General features: G+C 46.9%; 1 protein-coding gene across 2 annotated transcripts in view; it reads right to left on the bottom strand.

Moving 5' to 3' along the window:
- LOC130267993 (serine protease ami-like) overlaps positions 1-23,297 on the bottom strand; it is a 39,758-nt gene continuing 16,461 nt past the window's right edge. The window contains exons 1-5 of one of the 2 annotated variants that reach the window (XM_056517994.1): positions 16,669-16,934; positions 12,094-12,253; positions 6,259-6,397; positions 2,859-3,116; positions 8-875 (exon numbers count right to left, since the gene is read on the bottom strand). In XM_056517994.1, the coding sequence (XP_056373969.1) occupies positions 687-875; positions 2,859-3,116; positions 6,259-6,397; positions 12,094-12,253; positions 16,669-16,729 (807 nt within the window). In that variant the 5' untranslated portion in view covers positions 16,730-16,934 and the 3' untranslated portion in view covers positions 8-686. Of the gene's footprint in view, positions 876-2,858; positions 3,117-6,258; positions 6,398-12,093; positions 12,254-16,668; positions 16,935-23,297 lie in introns of those variants that run through there. The other variant, XM_056517995.1, reaches the window with a different exon arrangement.

The raw sequence follows: 23,297 nt of genomic DNA, 5'->3' as shown, positions 1-23,297 counted from the left end.
ATTACTGTAGCCTCTTTGTGGTGTGTCACTTCGCAACACCTACACAGTTGCTTTATGGCAGGCATAGGGCATAAGAAGGTTAAGACTGAGAGTGTCTCATAGAAAAGCATTGACTGCTTACTGCACATGTGCATAGCACAGGCTAGGTGAAATGAAAGGGGGAGCCAGCACCATTTTCTTTAAGTCCCTGAGGAGTAGTGATCTATCAAGAGACATCTAGTCTGTTCTTTACCACTCTTCAGACACCAACAAAATGGTGACAGTGGAAATGAAAAAACTATTTTGAACAAAGACAGAGGAGGAAGGTAGATGGGTGAGGTCTAATTTGCAGTAGCCAGACAAGTTGCTTGCTTTCACCAGATTCATCATGTTAGCTCCCTCTGCTGATCAACAGTGGTAGATGTGACAAGTTGTTATTTAACCTCTAAACAAAAGCAATCACATTTGGTGACACATTCCCTTTAATTATAATGGAAATATAATAAAAAGCATATGGATCTTGTACTCCCAGCCAAAGGTTTACTGCGGTTATTGACAAATCTGACATCTGATATTGTATATAGGCTAACAACAAAAGTATATTTTTGGAGCTTCTCAGACATCTGTTTTAATACTCAACATAAGACTGCTAACAAATACCTAAAGCATATTTATAACAATTTGTTGTATCCATAATTTGCAGACACCTAGATTTTAACAGTTGGAATAGGTGTGGTTGGTATGGTCATATTATTCATAGTAGAGACTATCCAATCTTTATAAGGATAAATTCGTGTGTATTTTCCTGGACGCTTTTGACTGCCACAGACAGAAAATCCAGAAGACACGATGGCCTCTGCCACTCCATTACATACCAATGGTCCACCAGAGTCACCCTAATAAATACAAAGAGTAACAAACCTTTTAGATTAAAATTTTTTTTTAACTCAAACCAATCACTCATGTTGTGACAGATACCTTTTTTTTTTTTGCTGTATGCAATACCATAGTTGAATACTCTTATGTATGCAGCTAAATTAAATGTAATGAGGTTGAAACAATGAAATAGAAAACAAAAGGCAGTGTAAACCCACCCTTACTGTAAAAGCACATGGTAGGTGGGGGCCCTGTTAGAGGTAATTCATTGAGGCACAGGAACTTTCATGTTTAATCTTTGAATTCAATACGAGATTAAACTTGAAGCTTGTATGCCCCATTGCATAATCTCTAAGGCCTCCTTTACAAATATCCTGCATCTGGCAGCACTTCCCCCACTTAGGTGGGAAACTGATAGCATAACCGATCCCATTCATGTGAATGAGACAGTGCACATTCATCCGGCGTCTCAGTTTGGACGCTGGATGATCTTGCTGCGTTCCCCCGTCTGAAATTCAGGAAAAATGGACACCAAATGCTACACAACTGATGACAACTGATGCACATTGTCATCAGTTGTGGCATCAGTTGCATTAAGATTTAGGCCAGGATTACGTATGCCATACACCAGAAATGCCATACACCAGGGCCAACCAACTGCTATATGACTTTTTATAATACTAGTGTTTTCTTGTGTGGCAGACAGGCCGTTGGACCTCCTCAGGCACAGGGAATGCCTTAAATGTACGTCTTTGCCGGAGATCTGGAGCTGTGTATCAGAAATACAAACCTCTGACTGCTAAATGATACGTTAATCAGCACAGTATTTAGACCTTAAGGGTATGTTCACACAAGCAACAAACTTCTCTGCTTCAATGTAAAGAGATGAAGCGGAGCAACTCACCAGTCTTGTAGAGCAGGGACTTGAATACCCCCGCACAGCTTGAATACCCCAGCACATTCCATCCTGCTCCCCTGTCTGTATTTTGCTTTTCATCTTGATATGAAATAAACAAAGTCCCTGCTCTACAAGACTGGTGAGTTGCTCCACTTCATCTCTTTACATTGGAACTGTTTGTACTATATCTACAGCGTTTCCAGCACCACACAGTTACACAGGTGTGATTTCCTAGATGAGCATACCTACACTGGAAATATCCTTAAAGATCCGTACAGCAGTAGGCAGTTGGTGCCGGTTCCGCATTTCTCCTACACATTAAACTTCTCCGCTTTCCATGTCATATTAAAGGGGTGCTCAGAACGCTCGGAGCCGGAGACCGTGATCGGGATGTCACGGCCACGCCCCTCGTGATGTCACGCCACACACCCTCCATTCATGTCTATGGGAGGGGGCATGTCAGCTGACATGCCCCCTCCCATAGACATGAATGGAGGGGGCGTGGTGTGACGTCATGAGGGGGCGTGACGTGACTTCACAACTACTGCTGCAGGAACCTGCTATTTGTTTAGAATGCTGGGTCCTGCAGGAGATCCCAGTGGGATCCCCATGATCAGACATCTTATCTCCTATCCTTTGGATAGGGGATAAGATGTCCAGCAGCGGAGTGCCCCTTTAATATAATTTATGCACTGTCCCTTTAAACTGTCATTCATTCTCCAGATTGCACCAGATTTTGACTACACCAGCTATGATTGTAATTTATAGCCAGGTGATACACACGGTCAACTTTAATTTAGCTAATCCCGTGTAATGATTCAGATCAGGCAGCTGACCAGGGAGTGAAGTGCACATTTCACCAGACTATAACTGATGATCACAGCAGGTCTAACACTTAAATAAACTAAACTGAGAAATATATGAAAAAGAAGTGACATGTCACTTGTTTTCGCCCCTCCCCCACCCTGACCATGGCTCAGAGAAAGACGCAGCTTAGTGCTGCACATGGGTGCTGGTTTTGCATATGCACTTACCTTAATATGACAAGTGGTGACTTAATATCACTTAATATAAACAACTAGTAGGTGACCTATAATAACCATACCTCACATGAATCCCGTTTGTTGTCCCCTGCACAGATCATATTGGCAGTGACATCTCCATGGTAGAATTCCCGACTGTTGCATATTTCTCGGCTGATCACTGGAACCCATACTTCATTTAAGATGTCTGGCTTCTTTCCAGTTCGCCTAATTTTTCCCCAGCCAGGTACCAGACAAGTGGTTTGTCCTTTAATCTCAAAGTCTTCTATCTGGTAAGGTAGAGGTTTCACTGATGCGCTCAATGGAACATGTTCTGGTAGCTTTGTAGAGAAGAATATACTGTATATTTATATATTACATTTGTTCTGTGTACTGTTAAAAATAGAGTAACTGCTCTTCACTGATATTGGTAAAAGGATATTTCTAAGTAAAAGCACTATGCATTATTTATTTTGCACTCTTTTCAACCAGAAGTAAAGTGTAACCTTCCACAACAGTGTTCACATAAACTGGTTCATTGGTACACAGTACGTTATGCCTCTGACACTGTCAACTACACTCTCTTGTAAGGGAAGAATGTTTATCTAGGGATGTAAATGATTCATATATACATGACAGGAGGTTATTAATATGATATCATTTCATTTATATTTTACCTTTATGTTATTTAACTACACACAGTATAAACACTGCTCAAAAAAATAAAAGGAACACTAAGATAACACATCCTCGATCTGAATAAATGAATTAATCGTTTGAAATACTTTTGTCTTTACATAGTTGAATGTACTGACAACAAAATCACACAAAAATGATCAATGGAAATCAAATTTATCAACCCATGGAGGTCTGGGTATGGACTCACACTCAAAATCAAAATGGAAAACCACACTACAGGCTGATCCAACTTTGATGTAATGTCCTTAAAACAAGTCAAAATGAGGGTCAGTAGTGGGTGTGGCCTCCATGTGCCCGTATGACCTCCCTACAATGCCGGGACATGCTCCTGATGAGGTGGCAGATGGTCTCCTGAGGGATGTTCTCCCAGCCCTGCACTAAAGCATCCGCCAACTCCTGGACAGTCTGTGGTTCCAACGTGGCGTTGGTGGATGGAGCGAGACATGATGTCCCAGATGTGCTCAATCGGATTCAGGTCTGGGGAACAGGCGAGCCAGTCCATAACATCAATGCCTTCCTCTTGCAGGAACTGCTGACATACTCCAGCCACATGAGGTCTAGCATTGTCTTGCATTAGGAGGAACCCAGGGCCAACCGCACCAGCATATGGTCAAACAAGGGGTCTGAGAATCTCATCTCGGTAGCTACTGGCAGTCAGGCTACCTCTGGCAAGCACATGGAGGGCAGTGCAGACCCCCAAAGAAATGCCACCCCACATCATTACTGACTCACCGCCAAACCGGTCATGCTGGAGGATGTTGCAGGCAGCAAAACGTTCTACACGGCGTCTCCAGAATCTGTCACGTCTGTCACATGTGCTCGGTGTGAACCTGCTTTCATCTGTGAAAAGCACAGGGCGCCAGTGGTGAATTTGACAATCTTGGTATTCTCTGGCAAATGCCAAACATCCTGCACGGTGTTAGGCTATAAGAACAACCCCCACCTGTGGATGTTGGACCCTCATACCACTCTCAAGGAGTCTGTTTCTGACAGTTTCAGTGGACACATGCACATTTGTGGCCTGCTGGAGGTAATTTTCCAGGGCTCTGGCAATGCTCCTCCTTGCACAAAGGTGGAGGTAGCGGTCCTGCTGCGGGGTTGTTGCCCTCCAACGGCCTCCTCCATGTCTCCTGATGTACTGGCCTGTCTCCTGGTAGAGCCTCCATGCTCTGGACACTACACTGATAGACACAGCAAACCTTGCCACAGCTCGCATTGATGCGCCATCCTGGATGAGCTGCACTACCTGAGCCACTTGTATGGGTTGTAGACTCTGTCTCATGATACCACTAGAGTAAAAGCACCGCCAGCATTCAAAAGTGACCAAAACATCAGGCAGGAAGCATAGGAACTGAGAAATTGTCTGTGGTCACCACCTGCAGAACCACTCCTTTATTGTTGGTGTCTTGCTAATTGCCTATCATTTCCACCTGTTGTCTGTTCCATTTGCACAACAGCATGTGAAATTGATTGTCAATCAGCGTTGCTTCCTGAGTGGACAGTGTGATTTCACAGAAGTGTGATTGACTTGGAGGTACATTGTGTTGTTTAAGTGTTCCCTTTATTTTTTTGAGCAGCGTACTTTCTCCCATCTACACACATAATCTTTGGAGCTCAGCCAGAGTAGACATTCTTTGCTCTTGGTCACTGCTCTTACAAAGGCCCTTCTTCCCCAATTACCTAGGTTTGTGAGACAGCCAACCCTACAAAGACTCCTGGTTGTTCCAAACTTCTTACATTTATGAACTATGGAGACCACTGAGCTCTAGAAACTCAAGAGAAGAATTATTTTGTAACCTTCTCCAGATCTGTGCCTCCACACAAACCTGTCTCTGTGCTCTGCATGCTGTTCTTTCCACCTCGTCGTTTGGTTTTTGCTCTGATATGCAATGTCAGCTGTGAGACCTTATATAAACAGGACTGTGTCTTTCCAAATCCTGTCCAATCATCTGAATTTACCACAGGTGCAGATTGATAGGAAAAATTGGATTTATTTTATATTGCAGCACAAGGCTTCATCATAACAGAAAGTGAAAGCGTCTGAAGACCTTCCAAATGCATTGTATATTAAAGGATTCCTACAGTACCTCTGTATGGCTTTAATGCATACTGAGCCTTTTTTAATTTGAAAATCATAACATGCTTCAATTGTTGCTCTGTGGACATATTCTTCCACTGTATTGCATTACAGTGTTAGGCTCCTTTCACACTATGAAAAGGACCCGTTATAGAACACCCGTTATAAAATCGCGGGTGATCGCGGGATAAAATGGCCATTAGAAAAGCCCTAACTTACGTTAGTATATCCCATTATAGTCTATGGGATTGTTTTAATACACGTTTTAACCCGTTCTCGCCCGTCATTTGTAACGGATGTTATTTTGGGATGGGAGATAGTAGCGGGAGAAATAGTGCATGCACTACTTCTCCTGCTACAATCTCCCGTCCCAAAAGAATGTGCGTTATGAATGACAGGCGAGAACGGGTTAAAAAGTGTATTAGGACAATCCCATAGACTATAATGGGATTTACTAATGTTGACCAGTTGCCCATAGCAACAAATCAGATCGCGTCTTTCATTTTTGAAAAGGCCCTTGAAAATTAAAGCAGCAATCGGATTAGTTACTATGGGCAACTGGTCAACATTTTCTCAGCACAGATCCTGAGAAATCTCCCACTATGTGTGCCATTGTATTGGCTCCATGCGGACAGTCATGCCACATGCATGAGGCCTTATTCTGACTATCATGAGAAACGTACCAAAAACTTTAATATTAGTCTTACCTTTAGAAGAAGCAAATCATGGTGTTTTGTAGTTCTGTTATATCCTGGATGTATGATCTGTATGTCAATATTATAAGTTAACCTTCTAGGGTCAGACAGAGAGATAGTACCCAGGACTGCTTGCAGGGTCTTATTAAGGCTGTAAGGAAGACATATTTTCTTTTTTTTTTATTTCATATATCATGTACCAGAAAAATAAACACAACTGTGCTGGTATGTATATTGGTGTTTGGTTCCACTTGATGTACAAACTTTGCACTTAACAACTAGATATTGATCAGAAAACATATAACATTACAAGTGTCACGTACCGGCAGGACTGGTAGTGGATCCTCTGAACCAGAGAGGCGATGACGCGGGTTGTACCAGAGGACCGGTTCTAAGTGGTTACTGGTTTTCACCAGAGCCCGCCACAAGGCGGGATGGACTTGCTGCGGCGGTAACCACCAGGTCGTATCCTCCAGTAGCAACTCGACCTCTCTGGTGGCTGATATGGCGTGGTACACAGGGAGCAGGCAAGAGCATAGTCGGACGTAGCAGAGGTCAGGGCAGGCAGCAAGGGTTCACAGGCGAGTATACGGTAGCAATGGGTACGGCAACTGGCAAGGCAATAATCACTGTAGGGAACGCGTTCTCAGAGGCACAAGGCACAAAGATCCGGCAGGGGCAAGAAGGGGCAGGTGCCTTTTATTGGGAAATCACAATGGGAGGTGTGGAACCAGCGCACCAATTACCGGTGCGCTGGCCCTTTAAATTTACTGAAGCCGGCACGCGCGCGCCCTAGAGAGAGCGGGGCCGCACACGCCGGGACCCAGGAGCAAGGAGCGCTGCGCGGGGAGCAGGTGAGATGAACGGGGACGCGGCGCGTGAGCGGGGACCAGCCGCAACGCTAGCCGCGTCCCTGCCACAGTGAGACCCGCGCTCCCGGTAAGTGTGTTTGACCGGTAGATGCTGGGACCCCAGCACGGAGGACACAGGCAGTGGGTGCTCCGGTCCGGAGGTGGAGACCGGAGCGCTCACTGTGACAGTACCCCCCCCCCCCTTAGGTCTCCCTCTCTTTTTGGTATCAAGGAAGTTGAGAATGAGACTGCGGTCCAAGATGTTATTTTGAGGCTCCCAAGACCTTTCTTCAGGACCGCAGCCTTCCCAGTCGATCAAAAAAAAATCTTTTCCCCCGAACAAGCTTGGAGGCTAGGATTTCTTTAACAGTAATAACATCAGAGGTACCAGTGACAGGGGTGGGAGAAAGAAGTTTGGGAGAGAAGCGATTAAAGATAGCAGGTTTGAGAAGGGAGACATGAAAAGAGTTATGAATTCTGAGGGAGGGAGGAAGATGGAGCTGGTAGGACACCGGATTAATGCGGCTCTTGACTCTGAAGGGACCTAGGTAACGAGGACCCAGCTTGTAATTTGGTACCTTGAATCTGATGTACTTCGAGGATAGCCACACCTTGTCACCGGGACGGAATTCTGGAGGAGCTCTACGACTCTTGTCGGCCTGGAGCTTCATACGGGCCGAGGCCTTGAGGAGGGCTGAGTGAGTCTCTTGCCAAATAGATGAGAAGTCCAGAAGGAGATCCTCTACCGCTGGTACAGAGGAGGGAGCAGAGATCCTAGGCAGAGGAGGCAGAAGATGACGACCATAAACCACATAAAATGGAGACTTGTTGGTAGCGGAAGATTGCTTGAAGTTATATGAGAACTCTGCCCAAGGGAGCAAGTCCGACCAATCATCTTGGCGGGCGGACATAAAATGGCGTAGATAATCTCCCAGAGCCTGGTTCACCCGTTCTACTGGCCCGTTGGACTGTGGGTGATACGAGGAAGAAAAGTCCAGCTTCACTCCGAGTTGACCACAGAGAGCCCTCCAAAACTTGGAAACAATCTGCACCCCACGGTCAGAGACGATGTGTCTGGGAAGACCATGGAGGCGGAAGATGTGTAGAAAAAATTGTTTGGCCAACTGAGGCACGGACGGGAGACCAGGCAGGGAGACAAAGTGAGCCATCTTCGAGAATCGGTCAACCACGACCCAAATGACTGTCATACCATGGGAGGAGGGGAGATCCGTGATAAAGTCCATGGCGATGTGTGACCAAGGGGTCTCTGGAACAGGAAGAGGCAGAAGATGGCCGGCAGGTTTCTGACGAGGAGTCTTATCACAGGCGCAGATCGCACAGGACTGGATGAATTCTGTGACGTCTCTCTCAAGCGAAGCCCACCAGTGTGACCCCACTTGAGGACTTGCAATCGCTGGCGAGGAGGAACAAAGGTCTTACCCAGAGGAAGAAGCCGTAAGTCCACAGGGGCAACTGAGATGAGACATTCAGGTGAGACAATGTGTTGAGGAGTAGATATGTCGCCCACCACATCCGAAGAGCGAGAAAGGGCATCTGCCCTGATGTTCTTGGCAGCGGGACGAAAGTGAATCTGGAAGTTGAAGCTGGCGAAGAAGATGGACCAACGGGCTTGACGGGGATTTAATCTCTGAGCAGATTGGAGGTAGACTAAATTCTTATGGTCCGAGAAAATGGTCACAGGGTGAGGAGCACCCTCGAGAAGATGTCTCCACTCCTCCAAGGCCAATTTGATTGCCAATAGTTCTCTGTCCCCAATGGCGTAATTCTTCTTGGCGGAAGAAAAGGTCTTAGAGAAGAGGCCACAAGTTATGGTTTTGCCCCTGGAAGACTTCTGAGCTCCCACCGAGGACGCATCCCCTTCAAGATAAAATGGCTTGGAGGGATCTGTCCGGGAGAGAACAGGTGCAGATGCAAAGGCGGCTTTCAGGGACTGAAAAGCCTCTTCAGCGTGAGGAGGCCAGGACTTTGGATTGGCACCCTTTTTAGTTAGAGCCACAAGAGGAGCCACTAGGGTGGAATAATGAGGAATAAACTGTCTGTAATAATTGGCAAAACCCAGGAATCTTTGTATGGCTCGGAGACCAGAGGGGCGTGGCCAGTCTAGAACTGCAGATAACTTGGCAGGATCCATTTCCAGCCCTTGGGCAGAGATGATATACCCCAGGAATGGCAAGGAGGTACGTTCAAACAGACATTTCTCAATTTTGGCATAGAGGCTGTTACTTCTGAGTCGGGTGAGAACTTGCCGGACATGGTCTTGATGTTGCTCCAGATTGGATGAAAAAATAAGGATATCATCCAGATATACTACAACAAGTATAGAGAAGGTCCCGGAAGATATCGTTCACGAACTCCTGGAAGACTGCGGGTGCGTTACATAGTCCAAAAGGCATCACCAAATACTCAAAGTGACCGTCCCGGGTGTTAAATGCGGTCTTCCATTCGTCTCCTTTACGAATGTGGATTAAATTGTAAGCCCCGCGGAGATCCAACTTGGTGAAGATCTTGGCTCAGAGATTAGTGGCAGTGGGTAACGTTTTTTAATGGTAATTTTATTGAGTCCTCTATAATCAATGCAGGGTCGGAGAGAACCATCCTTTTTAGACACAAAGAAAAAAACCGGCTCCTGCAGGAGACGAAGACTTTCTAATAAAACCTCTCTGTAAATTCTCACGTACATAGTCCGACATGGCCTGAGTCTCTAGAGGTGAGCGAGGATAGATTCTGCCCCGAGGAGGAGCAGAGCCCGGTAACAGGTCAATGGGATGGTCATACAGCCTGTGAGGAGGAAGAGTCTCCGCTTGTTTTTTTGCAGAAGACGTCCGCAAATTGATGGAAAGGCTTGGGGAGACCTGGTGGCGGAAGTACAGGCGGGACCCGTTTGATAGGAGATGGATTGAAGCACCGGTCAGGGCAGGAGGAACCCCAACGCAGAATCTCTCCGGTGGACCAATTCAAGACAGGAGAACGGCGTTGCAACCACGGCAACCCCAGCAGGAGTTCGGATGAGCAGAAGGGAAGAACAAGAAATTCCAGAGTCTCTGTATGGAATATCCCAACGTCCATCCGCAGGGGCTGGGTGCGGTATTGTACCGTAGCAGAGAGTTTCTCCCCGTTGACCGTAGAAATTAGGAACGGCTTGTGTAGACGGGTAATAGGAATTTGATACTTTTCGACCAAGGAGGCATGGAAGAAGTTGCCGGCTGAGCCGGAATCCAAGAAGGCGGCAGCAGAGAAGAAGGACTTAGATGAAAGGAACAACTGCACGGATATCATGAGGCGTGGAGAGGAAGAATCCACACCTAGTAATGCCTCTCCCACATCCACTAGGTGCGAGCGTTTCCCGAACGTGGAGGACGAAGAGGACAGTCCTTAAGGAAATGCTCAGTACTAGCACAGTACAAACACAGATTCTCGTCTCTACGACAGCTCCGTTCTTGCGGGGTCAGGCAAGACCGGTCCACCTGCATGGCCTCCACAGCAGAAGACATTAGCTCGAGGTGAAGAGAGCACTGAGACAGGAAGCCTCGGCATAGTTTAGGATCTCCGTCGTATTTCTCAGGAAGAGACAAACGGACTCTAGAGGAAGTAGCGGCAGCTCGGAGTGGAGGAGATGCTGGAGCTGGCGGAGGAGATGGTAGAGGCTGTGAAGGCAGAAGCTGCTGGAGCATGGCGGCCAACTGCGACAGCTATTGTCCTTGTTGGGCGATCTGCTGAGACTGTTGGGCAAACACGGTAGTGAGGTCAGCGAGACTTGGCAGCGGCACCTCAGCGGGATCCATGGCCGGATCTTACTGTCACGTACCGGCATGACTGGTAGTGGATCCTCTGAACCAGAGAGGCAATGACGCAAGTTGTACCAGAGGACCGGTTCTAAGTGGTTACTGGTTTTCACCAGAGCCCGCCACAGTCCGGCGGGATGGACTTGCTGCGGCGGTAACCACCAGGTCGTATCCTCCAGTAGCAACTCGACCTCTCTGGTGGCTGATATGGCGTGGTACAAAGGGAGCAGGCAAGAGCGTAGTCGGACGTAGCAGAGGTCAGGGCAGGCAGCAAGGGTTCACAGGCGAGTATACGGTAGCAATGGGTACGGCAACTGGCAAGGCAATAATCACTGTAGGAAATGCGTTCTCAGAGGCACAAGGCACAAAGATCCGGCAGGGGCAGGAAGGGGCAGGTGCCTTTTATTGGGAAATCAAAATGGGAGGTGTGGGACCAGCGCACCAATTACCGTTGCGCTGGCCCTTTAAGTTTACCGAAGCCGGCGCACGCGCGCCCTAGAGAGCGGGGCCACGCACGCGGGACCCAGGAGCAAGGAGCGCTGCGCGGGGAGCAGGTGAGTCCCGTGCTGACCGGGAGACGCCGGGACCCCAGCATGGAGGACACAGGCAGCGGGCGCTCCGGTCCGGAGGTGGAGACCAGATCGCTCGCTGTGACAACAAGTGAGCAAAATGTAAATGTACAGAACAGAGACAGTGTGAGCACAGATTGCTGCAATGGCTGGGATTGGAGATAACTCTGATCAAACCTGTTTATCCCCTCAGATGACATTTAATCGGTTAGATAGAGTGAGGGGACTCTGTTTTTGACCCCGTTGGCACACCTGCAACACAATCAATGGGTGCTGATGGGTTTCCATGGCAGCTGGAGTCTAAAGAAGTCCTTCCAGGACTGCCATCTGCGTCTGCCTATTAGGCTCTGCCTCTGTCTGTTAGCTTTGCAATAAGAGGCTTAATACAATGGAATATAAAAATATTGTGGTGGGGATCTGCCCTCTAGGACCTCCACTGCAACACATTTGGTTATTGCAGCGGGCCCTATTTACTTGAATAGAGCCATGCTGCAGTTCTATGCACAAAGGACAACTATCTAGGATAATTAGCTCTCATTGTTGGCCTATCATTCAAGACACAGCATATTCATTCTGTAGGCTTTTAATCCATGCTTCATGTTAAAGTGTGAATTAAATGTGTACCTGGCATCTGGTTTACAATGTGCAGCAGTCAGCACCCACTCATCAGTGATTAACAATCCACCGCATATATGGGTTCCATCCAATTGCAATGACACCATGTACGGTCTAGAATTTAAAATGGCCTCACTTCCACCAAAGATTCGACCACGTGGTGAGCACTCTGAGGGGAAAGAAAACAAGTAAATTTACACATATAAGCCTGATTCCATAGGAAATTGCAGGACAGGTTTTAAAAACCAACACCATCTCAACACAAAATTGTGTTTACTTAATGTAATAAGTTGTTACTTCGGGATTGGTCAGAGGCCATATGGATTTTGTAAAGAATCATGTGAGGAGTAGCCATAGCCTAACAGATGAAATCTTCAAAACTCGAATTATTATCTTTAACATTGTGCAAGGCCATACACTGGATTAAGTCAGCAACACACCGGCAATATAGGTATCAAATTAGTTAACAAGGGGGTAATTTTTTTTTTTTATCTAAGAGCCGAGGAACTCTATCACCCAAGTGCAAGAAAAAAATGCAAACATGTTACACTGAAAAAAAAACGTGCATGAGGATGCGGTCCATCGCAAAGCCCTTCTCCGAAAGGAGAGAGGCCCCCAAACGTAACCACCCCTCCCCTATGGGCCAGAAGGCACCTGCTAGGGTCCAGGTTTAATGTCCCTTTTCACTGAAGCTCCATAATGGACCACAAGTAGAAGGCCAGGGTTTGCAGGGAGGTGAGGAACCCAATGGCCACAGACACCTCCCCTAGACAGAAGGAGGGACACCCAAAAGGGCTACCGCACCCTGACAATCCTAGTGAGGAAACAACACATATAAAGTGGCACAGTGATCAAAAAGCCAAACAAATAAATAAGTGAATGTGTGCCGGACCTGCCGGATCTATAAAAAATTTCCCTGATCCTAGCCAGAAGGCCGGGAATCAAAGGGGTGACTGCCAAAAGGGGAAGAGTTTGTTGTGCTGTCCGTCCACTCAGTAAGCAATTACATCCAGTGAGTTTCGGCACCTCAGGGTCACTATTCCTCGAGGCACTAATAGTACCCGGCTCTATACCCCCTAGCCCAATGACCAGAGCGGGAGGGTGCAGGTCTCATCACAGCAGCCATTGAACTGGTGGTATGGCACCAGCCCTGGAACGTCCTGGTACACCTGCCCCCTCCATGCAGTCTCTATTCTACATCAATGAGAAAGGCTAGCCCACTGATAAGAATAGATACTACACTTGATAATTGTAGAAGCCTACTGAATAGAGTTATAATAACACTGAATAGAGTATAACTTTTTGTAGATGATTCTTAACTGCTTAAAGTGGTTAACACATAAGAAAACAGTACACTGTTAGACTGCGTTTTTTCAACTTCACCGTTTCCGTTACATTACATTTAATTTTGCTGTATACAAAAACATAGTCAACTACCTAATCTTCAAAAAAAACACATTGCAATCTGTTTTTTAAATAATGTAAATCAATGGGAAAGTGATTACATATGTGGCATACAGCAGCATCTGTTTATAGTACCTGTTAACGTATACATTTTTCTTTTTCAGGTTTATAAAATGTATACATTAGGTGGGAACAAAAATGCAGTGTTAACCCCTTAACGACGCAGGACGTATATTTACGTCCTGCGCCGGCTCCCGCGATATGAAGCGGGATCGCGCCGCGATCCCGCATCATATCGCGTGGGTCCCGGCGCTAATCAACGGCCGGGACCCGCGGCTAATACCACACATCGCCGATCGCGGCGATGTGCGGTATTAACCCTTTAGAAGCGGCGGTCAAAGCTGACCGCCGCTTCTAAAGTGAAACTGAAAGTATCCCGGCTGCTCAGTCGGGCTGTTCGGGACCGCCGCGGTGAAATCGCGGCGTCCCGAACAGCTGATCGGACACCGGGAGGGCTCTTACCTGCCTCCTCGGTGTCCGATCGACGAATGACTGCTCCGTGCCTGAGATCCAGACAGGAGCAGTCAACCGCCGATAACACTGATCATAGGCGTGTTAATACACGCCTGTGATCAGGATGAGAGATCAGTGTGTGCAGTGTTATAGGTCCCTATGGGACCTATAACACTGCAAAAAAAAAGTAAAAAAAAAGTTATAGGGGTCAGAAGATGACATTTTTAAACTTATAAATTTTCCTGCATGTAGTTATGATTTTTTCCAGAAGTGCGACAAAATCAAACCTATATAAGTAGGGTATCATTTTAACCGTATGGACCTACAGAATAATGATAAGGTGTAATTTTTACCGAAATATGCACTGCGTAGAAACGGAAGCCCCCAAAAGTTACAAAATGGCGTTTTTTTTTCGATTTTGTCGCACAATGATTTTTTTTTCCGTTTCGCCGTGCATTTTTCGGTAAAATGACTAATGTCACTGCAAAGTAGAATTGGCGACGCAAAAAATAAGCCATAATATGGATTTTTAGGTGGAAAATTGAAAGGGTTATGATTTTTAAAAGGTAAGGAGGAAAAAACGAAAGTGCAAAAACGGAAAAACCCTGAGTCCTTAAGGGGTTAAAGGGGTTGTGCGCTGCCCTGACTTTCGGAGCTCCGCTCACAGCGTCCGGAAGTTTATTATTCCGAACGCTGTGTGCGGGTTCCCAATTTTGCGGCCGCCGGGTTAAAGGGGTTGTGCCCGGCCCCTCGTGACGTCTCGCCCGCCCCCTCAACGAAAGTCTATGGGCGAGACGTCACGAGGGGCCGGGCACAACCCCTTTAACCCTCGCTTACAAAAGGAACTGGATACGTTGGAGGCTTGACCTGTGAAGTGGTGTGGCAGATGTAGTTTAATGCTTGTAAATGTAAGGTTATGCACATGGGGAAGAAAATCCATGCCAAGACTACGTACTGAATAGAAAAACACAGGGTACAACTGGCAAGGAAAATGATAAACTAGGAATTTTATGTGACATTATATGAGAGGATTGAGCCACTGCTACTGAGCCTGTGTGACCACTAGCCATGGACATATTAGATGGACATTCAAAAGAAACTAGAGGAATATAAAGGAACACCTATACACATGAGCATGTTCAGCAAGTCAAACTATGTATAGATCAAATTCATACAAACAAGGGGAGATTTATCAAAACCAGTGTAGAGGAAGACTAGTGCAGTTGCCAATCGCAACCAATCAGATCGCTTCTTTCATTTTTCACAGGTCTCTTTAAAAAGGAAAGAAGCGATCTGATTGGTTGCCATGGTCAACTGCACCACTCTTCCTCTGCACAGTTTTTGATCAATCTCCCTCACAGTCTTTACTCCTTTTTATCATGAGTAGGGCTCTGTTCACATTTGCACTGGAGGCCCTGTTTGTCGCATTTATTACTGATTTGGTCATATTGACGGAACCTTGTAGCATAAGGGTTTAGGTTGTTAGAAGTACACAAAAATGTAGGTGGATATCTGTTCATATGTATGCAGATAAGTATTTATCACTTTTAAGGAACTGTATTAGAATCTCTTCAAATCAAAAAGCTTGTAATGTCTATATTTGCTAGGTTTTAACTAGGAAATCGAGAGGCTGCCTCCCGAACCTCTTTCACGCCTCGGTTGTTATGGTTTCACAGAACAATGGCTCATTTACTCAAACAATGCTTCCTATCTGTTAACATTATGGCTTCCTATATACTTTCCCATGCCTGTCAGCAAGCAGTGCCTAAGAACAATGGGCAGTATGTTCATGTAACATATGCTGTGAAAAGTTACAGCACTTAGCAATATGGAGGTGGCAAACAACTAGAATCACTCAGGGAAATGTAGCACTGCAAAATGCTTATAGAAATGTTCAGTAAAGTGAATGTCATACTGATACTGTAGCTGGCTATTAGCTGGTAAGGTTCCCTAAGTGCATTAATGTAGATCTTGCCTTTTTCTGAATAGGTAGGTGTAAAATGCCTAACATTACCTGTAAATAAAGCGCTAAATCGTGTCTATTCCTAGCATAGTTGGATGAAAACTATTTTGGCCACAATTACAGGTATGGTGGGGATTGCCATGCAACTTAAAGGGGTATTTCAGGAAAAAACTTTTTTTTAATATATATCAACTGGCTCCAAAAAGTTAAACAGATTTGTAAATTACATCTATAAAAAAAATGTTAATCCTTTCAATAATTATCAGCTACTGTAGTTGAGTTGTTGTTTTCTGTCTGGCAACAGTGCTCTCTGCATACATCTCTCCTTGTCTCGGGAAATGCACAGAGTAGAAGAGGTTTGCTATGGGGATTTGCTTCTAAACTGGACAGTTCCCGAGACACGTGTCATCAGAGAGCTCTTAGACAGAAATGAACAACTCAACTTCAGAAGCTCATAAGTACTGAAAGGATTAAGATTGTTTAATAGAAGTCATTTACAAATCTGTTTAACTTTCTGGAGCCAGTTGATATATAAAAAAAAGTTTTTTCCTGGATAACCCCTTTAACCAAAATCATCATATTATTGAAAACTAGAACTTGTATCTAATGAATGCAAACATACAGTGAGCACAAAGTATCCCCTCTAACCTTCATGTATAGCTTATGCAAGACCATGTTATTATAGATATATAGGTAATACTTACCGTAACATGCGATGCTCATTAGCACTACCAAGGCAGACAGCAGTTTTGGCACAGCCATCATGTAAAGCTAAGTCTAACTCTGATCTTTTCCAGACGTCTTCCCAGTATATACTGTGCTGGAGTAACTCCCCTGTCTTATCAGACACCTCCCTGTACTGACAGCATTATCTGCTATGTAAACAGGAAGCTTTAAACAATGGTATAATCTGGTTTATAGAGATATATAGAGCTTGTTCCATGATAACCCGTGTAGCTAATCTGATGTAACAGACTATTCATCGAAAAGACTCTGTGTAGGAAATCTCTAAGGGGAAAAGGATACTCAGTAAACTGCCGGGAAATAGTGCTCAGCATATATCTATTCATAATATAATGGAATAATGTATGGTCAGCACCTTTTGTTTTCAGGTGCTTCCAGTAACCCTCAGGTCAATATTTGGTCCTTATTTTAGTTAGTATTTTGGTTAGTATGTTTAGCCAAAACACAGAAAAAGGTGCAAATCTTTCCATTAAAGTTTTGTTGTTGTTCTGGTTTAGGCTAAATATACTGACTAAAACAGGGGTTCTCAACAGGTGGTACGCATACCCCTAGGGGTACGCCACCGGTTGTGCGGGGGTACGCTTATGCACTGACAAATACCGGCCATACATTGGTCAGTATTTGTCAGCGCACAGCGGAGAATGGCCGCGGCAGCTCCCGGGGCCGCGGCTACTGTACGGGAGCTGCGTGGTTGCTGGGTAAACGTGTGACCTCCCCTGACATTGCGCGGAGGTGCCGCACAGCGCAGGAGGACATCACACGTCAGTGTGGCCCCGCCTAATGGGACTCTGGGACGCGCTCAGCCCGGACAGGCCACACGAGAAGGGCTGTATACCCGAACAGGCCAGGTAATGTAAAAAAGAAAAGTGAAGTGTATGAGAGGGAGGGTTTTTGTATGTGTAATATACCGTATTTATCGGCGTATAACACGCACTTTTTAGGCTAAAATTTTTTGCCTAAAGTCTATGTGCGTGTTATACGCCGATACACCCCCAGGAAAGGCAGGGGGAGAGAGGCCGTCGCTGCCCGCTTCTCTCCCCCTGCCTTCCCTGGGGTCTAGAGCCCTGCTGCTGATGGCCCTTCTCTCCCCCTAGCTATCGGCGCCGCTGCCCGTTCTGTCCCCCTGACTATCGGTGCCGGCGCCGATAGCCAGGGGGAGAGAAGCGGCGCCGACAGCCAGGGGGAGAGAAGCGGCAGCGGCACCCATTGCCGGCGCCGCTGCCCCGTTGACTCCCCCCATCCCCGGTGGCATAATTACCTGGGTCGGGTCCGCACTGCTGCAGGCCTCCGGCGTGCGTCCCCTGCGTCGTTGCTATGCACGGCGCGGCGCACTGACGTCATGTGCCGCGCCGTGCAGCACATAGCAACGACGCCGGGGACGCACGCCGGAGGCCTGCAGCAGCGCGGACCCAACCCAGGTAATTATGCCACCGGGGATGGGGGGAGGCAACGGGGCAGCGGCGCCGGCAATGGGTGCCGCTGCCCCTTCTCTCCCCCTGGCTGTCGGCGCCGCTTCTCTCCCCCTGGCTATCGGCGCCGGCAATGGGGCGTCGGCACCGATAGTCAGGGGGACAGAACGGGCAGCGGCGCCGATAGCCAGGGGGAGAGAAGGGCCGGCAGCAGGGCTCTAGACCCCAGGAAAGGCAGGGGTAGAGAAGCGGGCAGCGACGGCCTCTCTCCCCCTGCCTTTCCTTGGGGTGTATCGGGGTATACACACGCACCCTCATTTTACCATGGATATTTGGGTAAAAAACTTTTTTTACCCAAATATCCTTGGTAAAATGAGGGTGCGTGTTATAGGCCGGTGCGTGGTATACCCCGATAAATACGGTATATATTAGCCCGGGGGAAGACAGGGAGAGGGATAATGGCAAAAGGGGATTAATATGGGGTGGGGGGGGGGATTATCCCCCCTCCATCTTAATCCCCTTGTTCCATTATCCCTCTCCCTCCCTCCTCCATCTTAATGCCCTTGTGCCATAATCCTGCACTCCCTCTGATCCCCTTGTGTCATTATTCTGCCTCCCCTCTGATCCCCGTTTGCCATATTGGATAATAATGGCACAAGGGGTTAAGATGGAGGGGGGGGGGGGGGTAATGACTATCCCTCCCCCCCCCCCCCCCCCACTGCTATGAAGCAAGCATTACATGATCGTAGAGTCCAATGAAGCATTAAAAAGCTATAGAGTAAAATGTAAAATATGTAAAATACAGATAAAAGCCGCAAAAATAGAGACAGAAAGACTCCTTGCCAAAGAGAAGGAAACTAACCCCAAAATGTTCTTTAACTATATAAATAGCAAAAATGTTAAAAATGAAAGTGATGGCCCTTTAACCCCTTAATGACACGGTCGTAAATGTACGTCCTGGTGCAGAGGTACTTCGCGCACCAGGACGTACATTTCCGTCCTGTATATGAGCACTGGAGCGATGCTCAATCCATGCACTGCAGGTCCCGGCTGCTATCAGCTGGGGACCTGCCAGTAATGGCGTATATCAGCGATCACGCTGATGTCCACCATTAACCCCTCAGATGCCATGATCAATACAGATTACCGCATCTGTGGCAATGAGCGCTCTAAAACAGATGATCGGATCACCCACAGCGCTGCCGTGGGGATCCGATCATCTGAAATGGTGGCCGGAGGTCCATTCACCTGCCTCCGGCCATCTCCTGGGGTCTTCTGCTCTGTCTGAGATCGAGCAGACCAGAGCAGAGGATCACCAATAATACTGATCAGTGCTATGCCCTATGCATAGCACTGAACAGTGTTACACTTAGCGCTCCGGCCAGACACACTGGCCGTGAGCGCTCCCCTTCATTGTCCTTCTCTGCCGGTGGGGCTGGGATTCACATTGTGAGATGTGCCCGCATGCGAATCCCAGCCTGTCATTCACCTCTGCCTATCCTTCTGTCCCTACGGTCCTCTTGCAGCGCCAGCCCGCCCGCCTCCTGTGGCTCGTGCGCGCCGGATAGTGTTGAGCGGCATAGGCCATATTCGAATTCGCGAATATTCGTCATATATTCGCGAATATTCGCATATTCGTTATATTCCCGTTTTATTTTCGCATACGCGAAAATTCGCGTATGCTAAAATTTACATATGTGAAAATTAGCATATGCGAAATTAGCATACGCGAAAATTCGCATATGCGAAAATTAGCATATGCGAATTTTCACGCGCCAGTCTCACACAGTAGTATTAGAACCTTCTTTACACCACACAAGCTGGAAGCAGAGAGGGATGATCACTGTGATGTGTATTGTGAAGAAAAAAACGAATATTCGTAATTACGAATATATAGCGCTATATTCGCGAAATTCGCGAATTCGCGAATATGCGATATTCGCGAATAATATTCGAATTGCGAATATTCGCGAGCAACACTAGCGCTGGAGCTCTGTGATTCAAAGGGCCAGTACGACCTAACTAGTCACTACACCTGTCCCTTTCTTATATGTTTGTGCACCACCCCCTGCCTTGTTCCGGATCTTTGTTGCCATTGTGCTCTATAGAAAGCGATCTAGTGTCTTGCCTTGCTGTGTCCCTGACTCCTTTTCCATGACCTGACCTTGCTCCTTGCCACCTGCCTATTGACCTCCTGCTACGTTCCTGACTCCGCACCTGTGGCGCCAGCACTGATCTGCAGCTATCCAGACCACGACTTGCCGTATCCCTCCTGTGCCTCGTACCTCCCCAGCCGCCTGTGTTGTCGAGTCATGCCAGGGGTAGCGACCTTGGTGCCGCCTGCCGCACCAAGACCATCCCTCTTTATGGCGGGCTCTGGTGAAAACCAGCGACACCTTAGACTCTGCTCCCTGGCACGGCCCACGTCATCTACCACACAGGTCCAGCGGATCCACTACTACCCTGAGAGGTTCAGCCAACTGCCATGAGTCTTACAGTAAGATCCGGCCATGGATCCCGCTGGGGTCTCTCTGCCGGGTGTTTCGGATCTTTCCACCATCGTGGCTCAACAGTCCGAGCAGTTAGCTCCTCAGGCGCAACTGAATCAATTGTCGGCCATGTGGCAACAGCTTCTTGTCGCCCAGCAGCAACAACAGCATCAGCAGCCGGAACCTGCTCCTGTTTCACCATCTGTACCAGCTGTACCTTCCGAATCCTAGCTTCGTTTATCCCTACCCAGGAAGGTGATCCCAAGTTGTGTAGAGGCTTCATGACAGTGTTCTATGCACTTGGAGCTCTAGGTGGATTCTGCAGTGTATTTGAAGAACCTGAATGAGCTTTCTCTGCCGAAATGGCTCTACTGAACCTCTGCCAAGGGAATTCCTCCGTTGGCAACTACGCGGCTCAATTCCACACTCTTTCCTCTGAACTGGCTAGGAACGAAGGGGCCTTGTGTGCTACATTTAAAAAAGGATTGTCCAGTAGAATCAAGGATGCTCTCGCTGCATGAGAACCTGAGTGAACTTATCCATTTAGCCACTCGTATTGATGTGCATTTTGATGAGAGGCAGGAAGAACTTCATATGGAAAGAGAACCTGCTCGATCATGGCGATTTCCTCACTTGGCACCCGTGTTCCAACGTCCACCTCTACAGTCTTCTTTGCCTCCTGCTGAAGAGGCTATGCAAATGGATCGCTCTCGCTTAACGCAACTGGAAAGATCCCGACGATGCAATGAGAATTTGTGCCTATTTTGTGCCAGTCCTGAGTACTTTCTCAAAGTCTGATCTATACGTCCACTGCATCTGGGAAACGCTTGCACCTAGGACATGTGGGAGAGGCACCCCTAGGTGTGAATACTTCCTCTCCTCATTTGACCATTTCTGTTCAAGTCTTTACTCCTGCCAAGACTTCTTTCTTTGCTTCTGCATTTTTGGATTCTGGTTCTGCTGGCAACTTCATTGATGCCTCCTTGGGCCATAAACATAGTCTTCCTGTGAAACGGCTTGCTAAGCCCTTGTATATTTCCTCTGTAAATGGACAAAATCGGAACTGTAAGGTGCATTTCCGCGCAGAATCTCTCGTCATACAAGTAGGAGTCTTGCATAAGGAAAAAATGTAGTTCTATGTGCTTCCACATTGTATTTCAGGGCTTCTGCTTGGTTTCCATGGCTCCAACTTCCTTCTCTGTAACTTGACTGGAAATCTGTAGAAATAACTAGCTGGGGACAGTTTTGCCAAAATCACTGTCTTGTGCCAATCCAACCTAAAGCATGCTTTTCACCTCCTCTTTTGCCTGGTCTGCCTTCTCCATATCAAGACTATTCAGATGTATTCTGAAAAAAGCAGGCCGAGACCCTACCGCCACATCGCCCCATTGACTTACAGCCTGGTACCACGCCTCCTCGAGGAAGAATTTATCCATTATCTGTTCTAAAAGGGATTTATCCGAAAGTCCTCCTCTCCTGCCAGAGCAGGTTTCTTCTTTGTAGGGAAGAAGGATGGTTCTCTCCGTCTATGTATTTCTGAGCTTCTACTTGGTCTCCCATGGCTACAGGGGTATTAACAAGATCATAAACTTTTTGATCGTCTTCTGTAAGCTGGATTTGCGGGGAGCATATAACCTTATTCGTATCCGCAAGGGAGATGAATGGAAGACAGCCTTCCAATACCCGAGATGGACATTTTGAGTATCTCGTGATGGCTTTCGGTCTCTGTAATGCCCTAGCTGTATTTCAAGAAATTGACAATGATATCTTCTGGCATCTTCTCTACTCCTTTGTTGTCATTTCTCTTGATGACATCTTGATCTACTCACCCAATTTGGAGGAGCATAGCTCACATGTCCATCTGGTTCTTCAGCGCCTCCTGGAAATCATCTTTACGCCAAACTGGAGAAATGTCTATTTAAGAGATCAAATCCTTCATTCCTTGGTTACATTGTTTCTCATCAAGGCCTTCAGATGGATTCAGACAAACTCACTGCAGTATTGTATTGGCCTCGTCCTACTGGTCTACGGGCCATTAAATACTTTTTAGGATTTCCAAGTTATTATCGTCAGTTCATCCCTCATTTATCTTCCATGGTTGCTCCGTTGCCCTCACTAAGAAGAACTCTAACCCCAAAATTTGGCCTCCTGAGGCTGAAGAGGTTTTCATTCACTTAAAGACTGCATATGCCTCTGCTTCCGTGCTTTCAAGACCTGATCCTGAGAAACCCTTTGCTTTGGAGGTAGATTCTTCATCCGTAGGAGTCAGAGTTTTTCTTGGTAAGAACGGCACCAAGGGCAAGATTGTAACTTGTGGTTTTTTTTCTAAGACTTTCTTGCCTGCAGAGAGGAACTACGCAATTGGAGATCGTGAACTACTTGCTATAAAGCTTGCCATAGAAGAGTGGCAGCATTTATTAGAAGGTTCTTCTCATCCGGTCATCATCTATTCAGACCACAAGAATCTCCTATATCTCCAGCCTGCTCAGCGATTGAACCCTCGCCAGGCTAGAGGGTCTCTTTTCTTTTCTAGATTTAACTTCTTCATTCATTTCCACCCTGCTAACAAGAATGTCAGAGCTAATGCTCTTTCCAGGTCCTCCGATGTCATAGGATTTCATGCCAAGGCATATTATTCCTCCAGAGTGATTGATCTCTGCAGCTCCTGCCGATCTACAGCAAGTTCCCTCT

Source organism: Hyla sarda, chromosome 1 (genome assembly GCF_029499605.1).
Source record: "Hyla sarda isolate aHylSar1 chromosome 1, aHylSar1.hap1, whole genome shotgun sequence".
NCBI classification, from domain to species: Eukaryota; Metazoa; Chordata; class Amphibia; order Anura; family Hylidae; genus Hyla; species Hyla sarda.
This window is presented reverse-complemented; position numbering and strand designations above follow the sequence as displayed.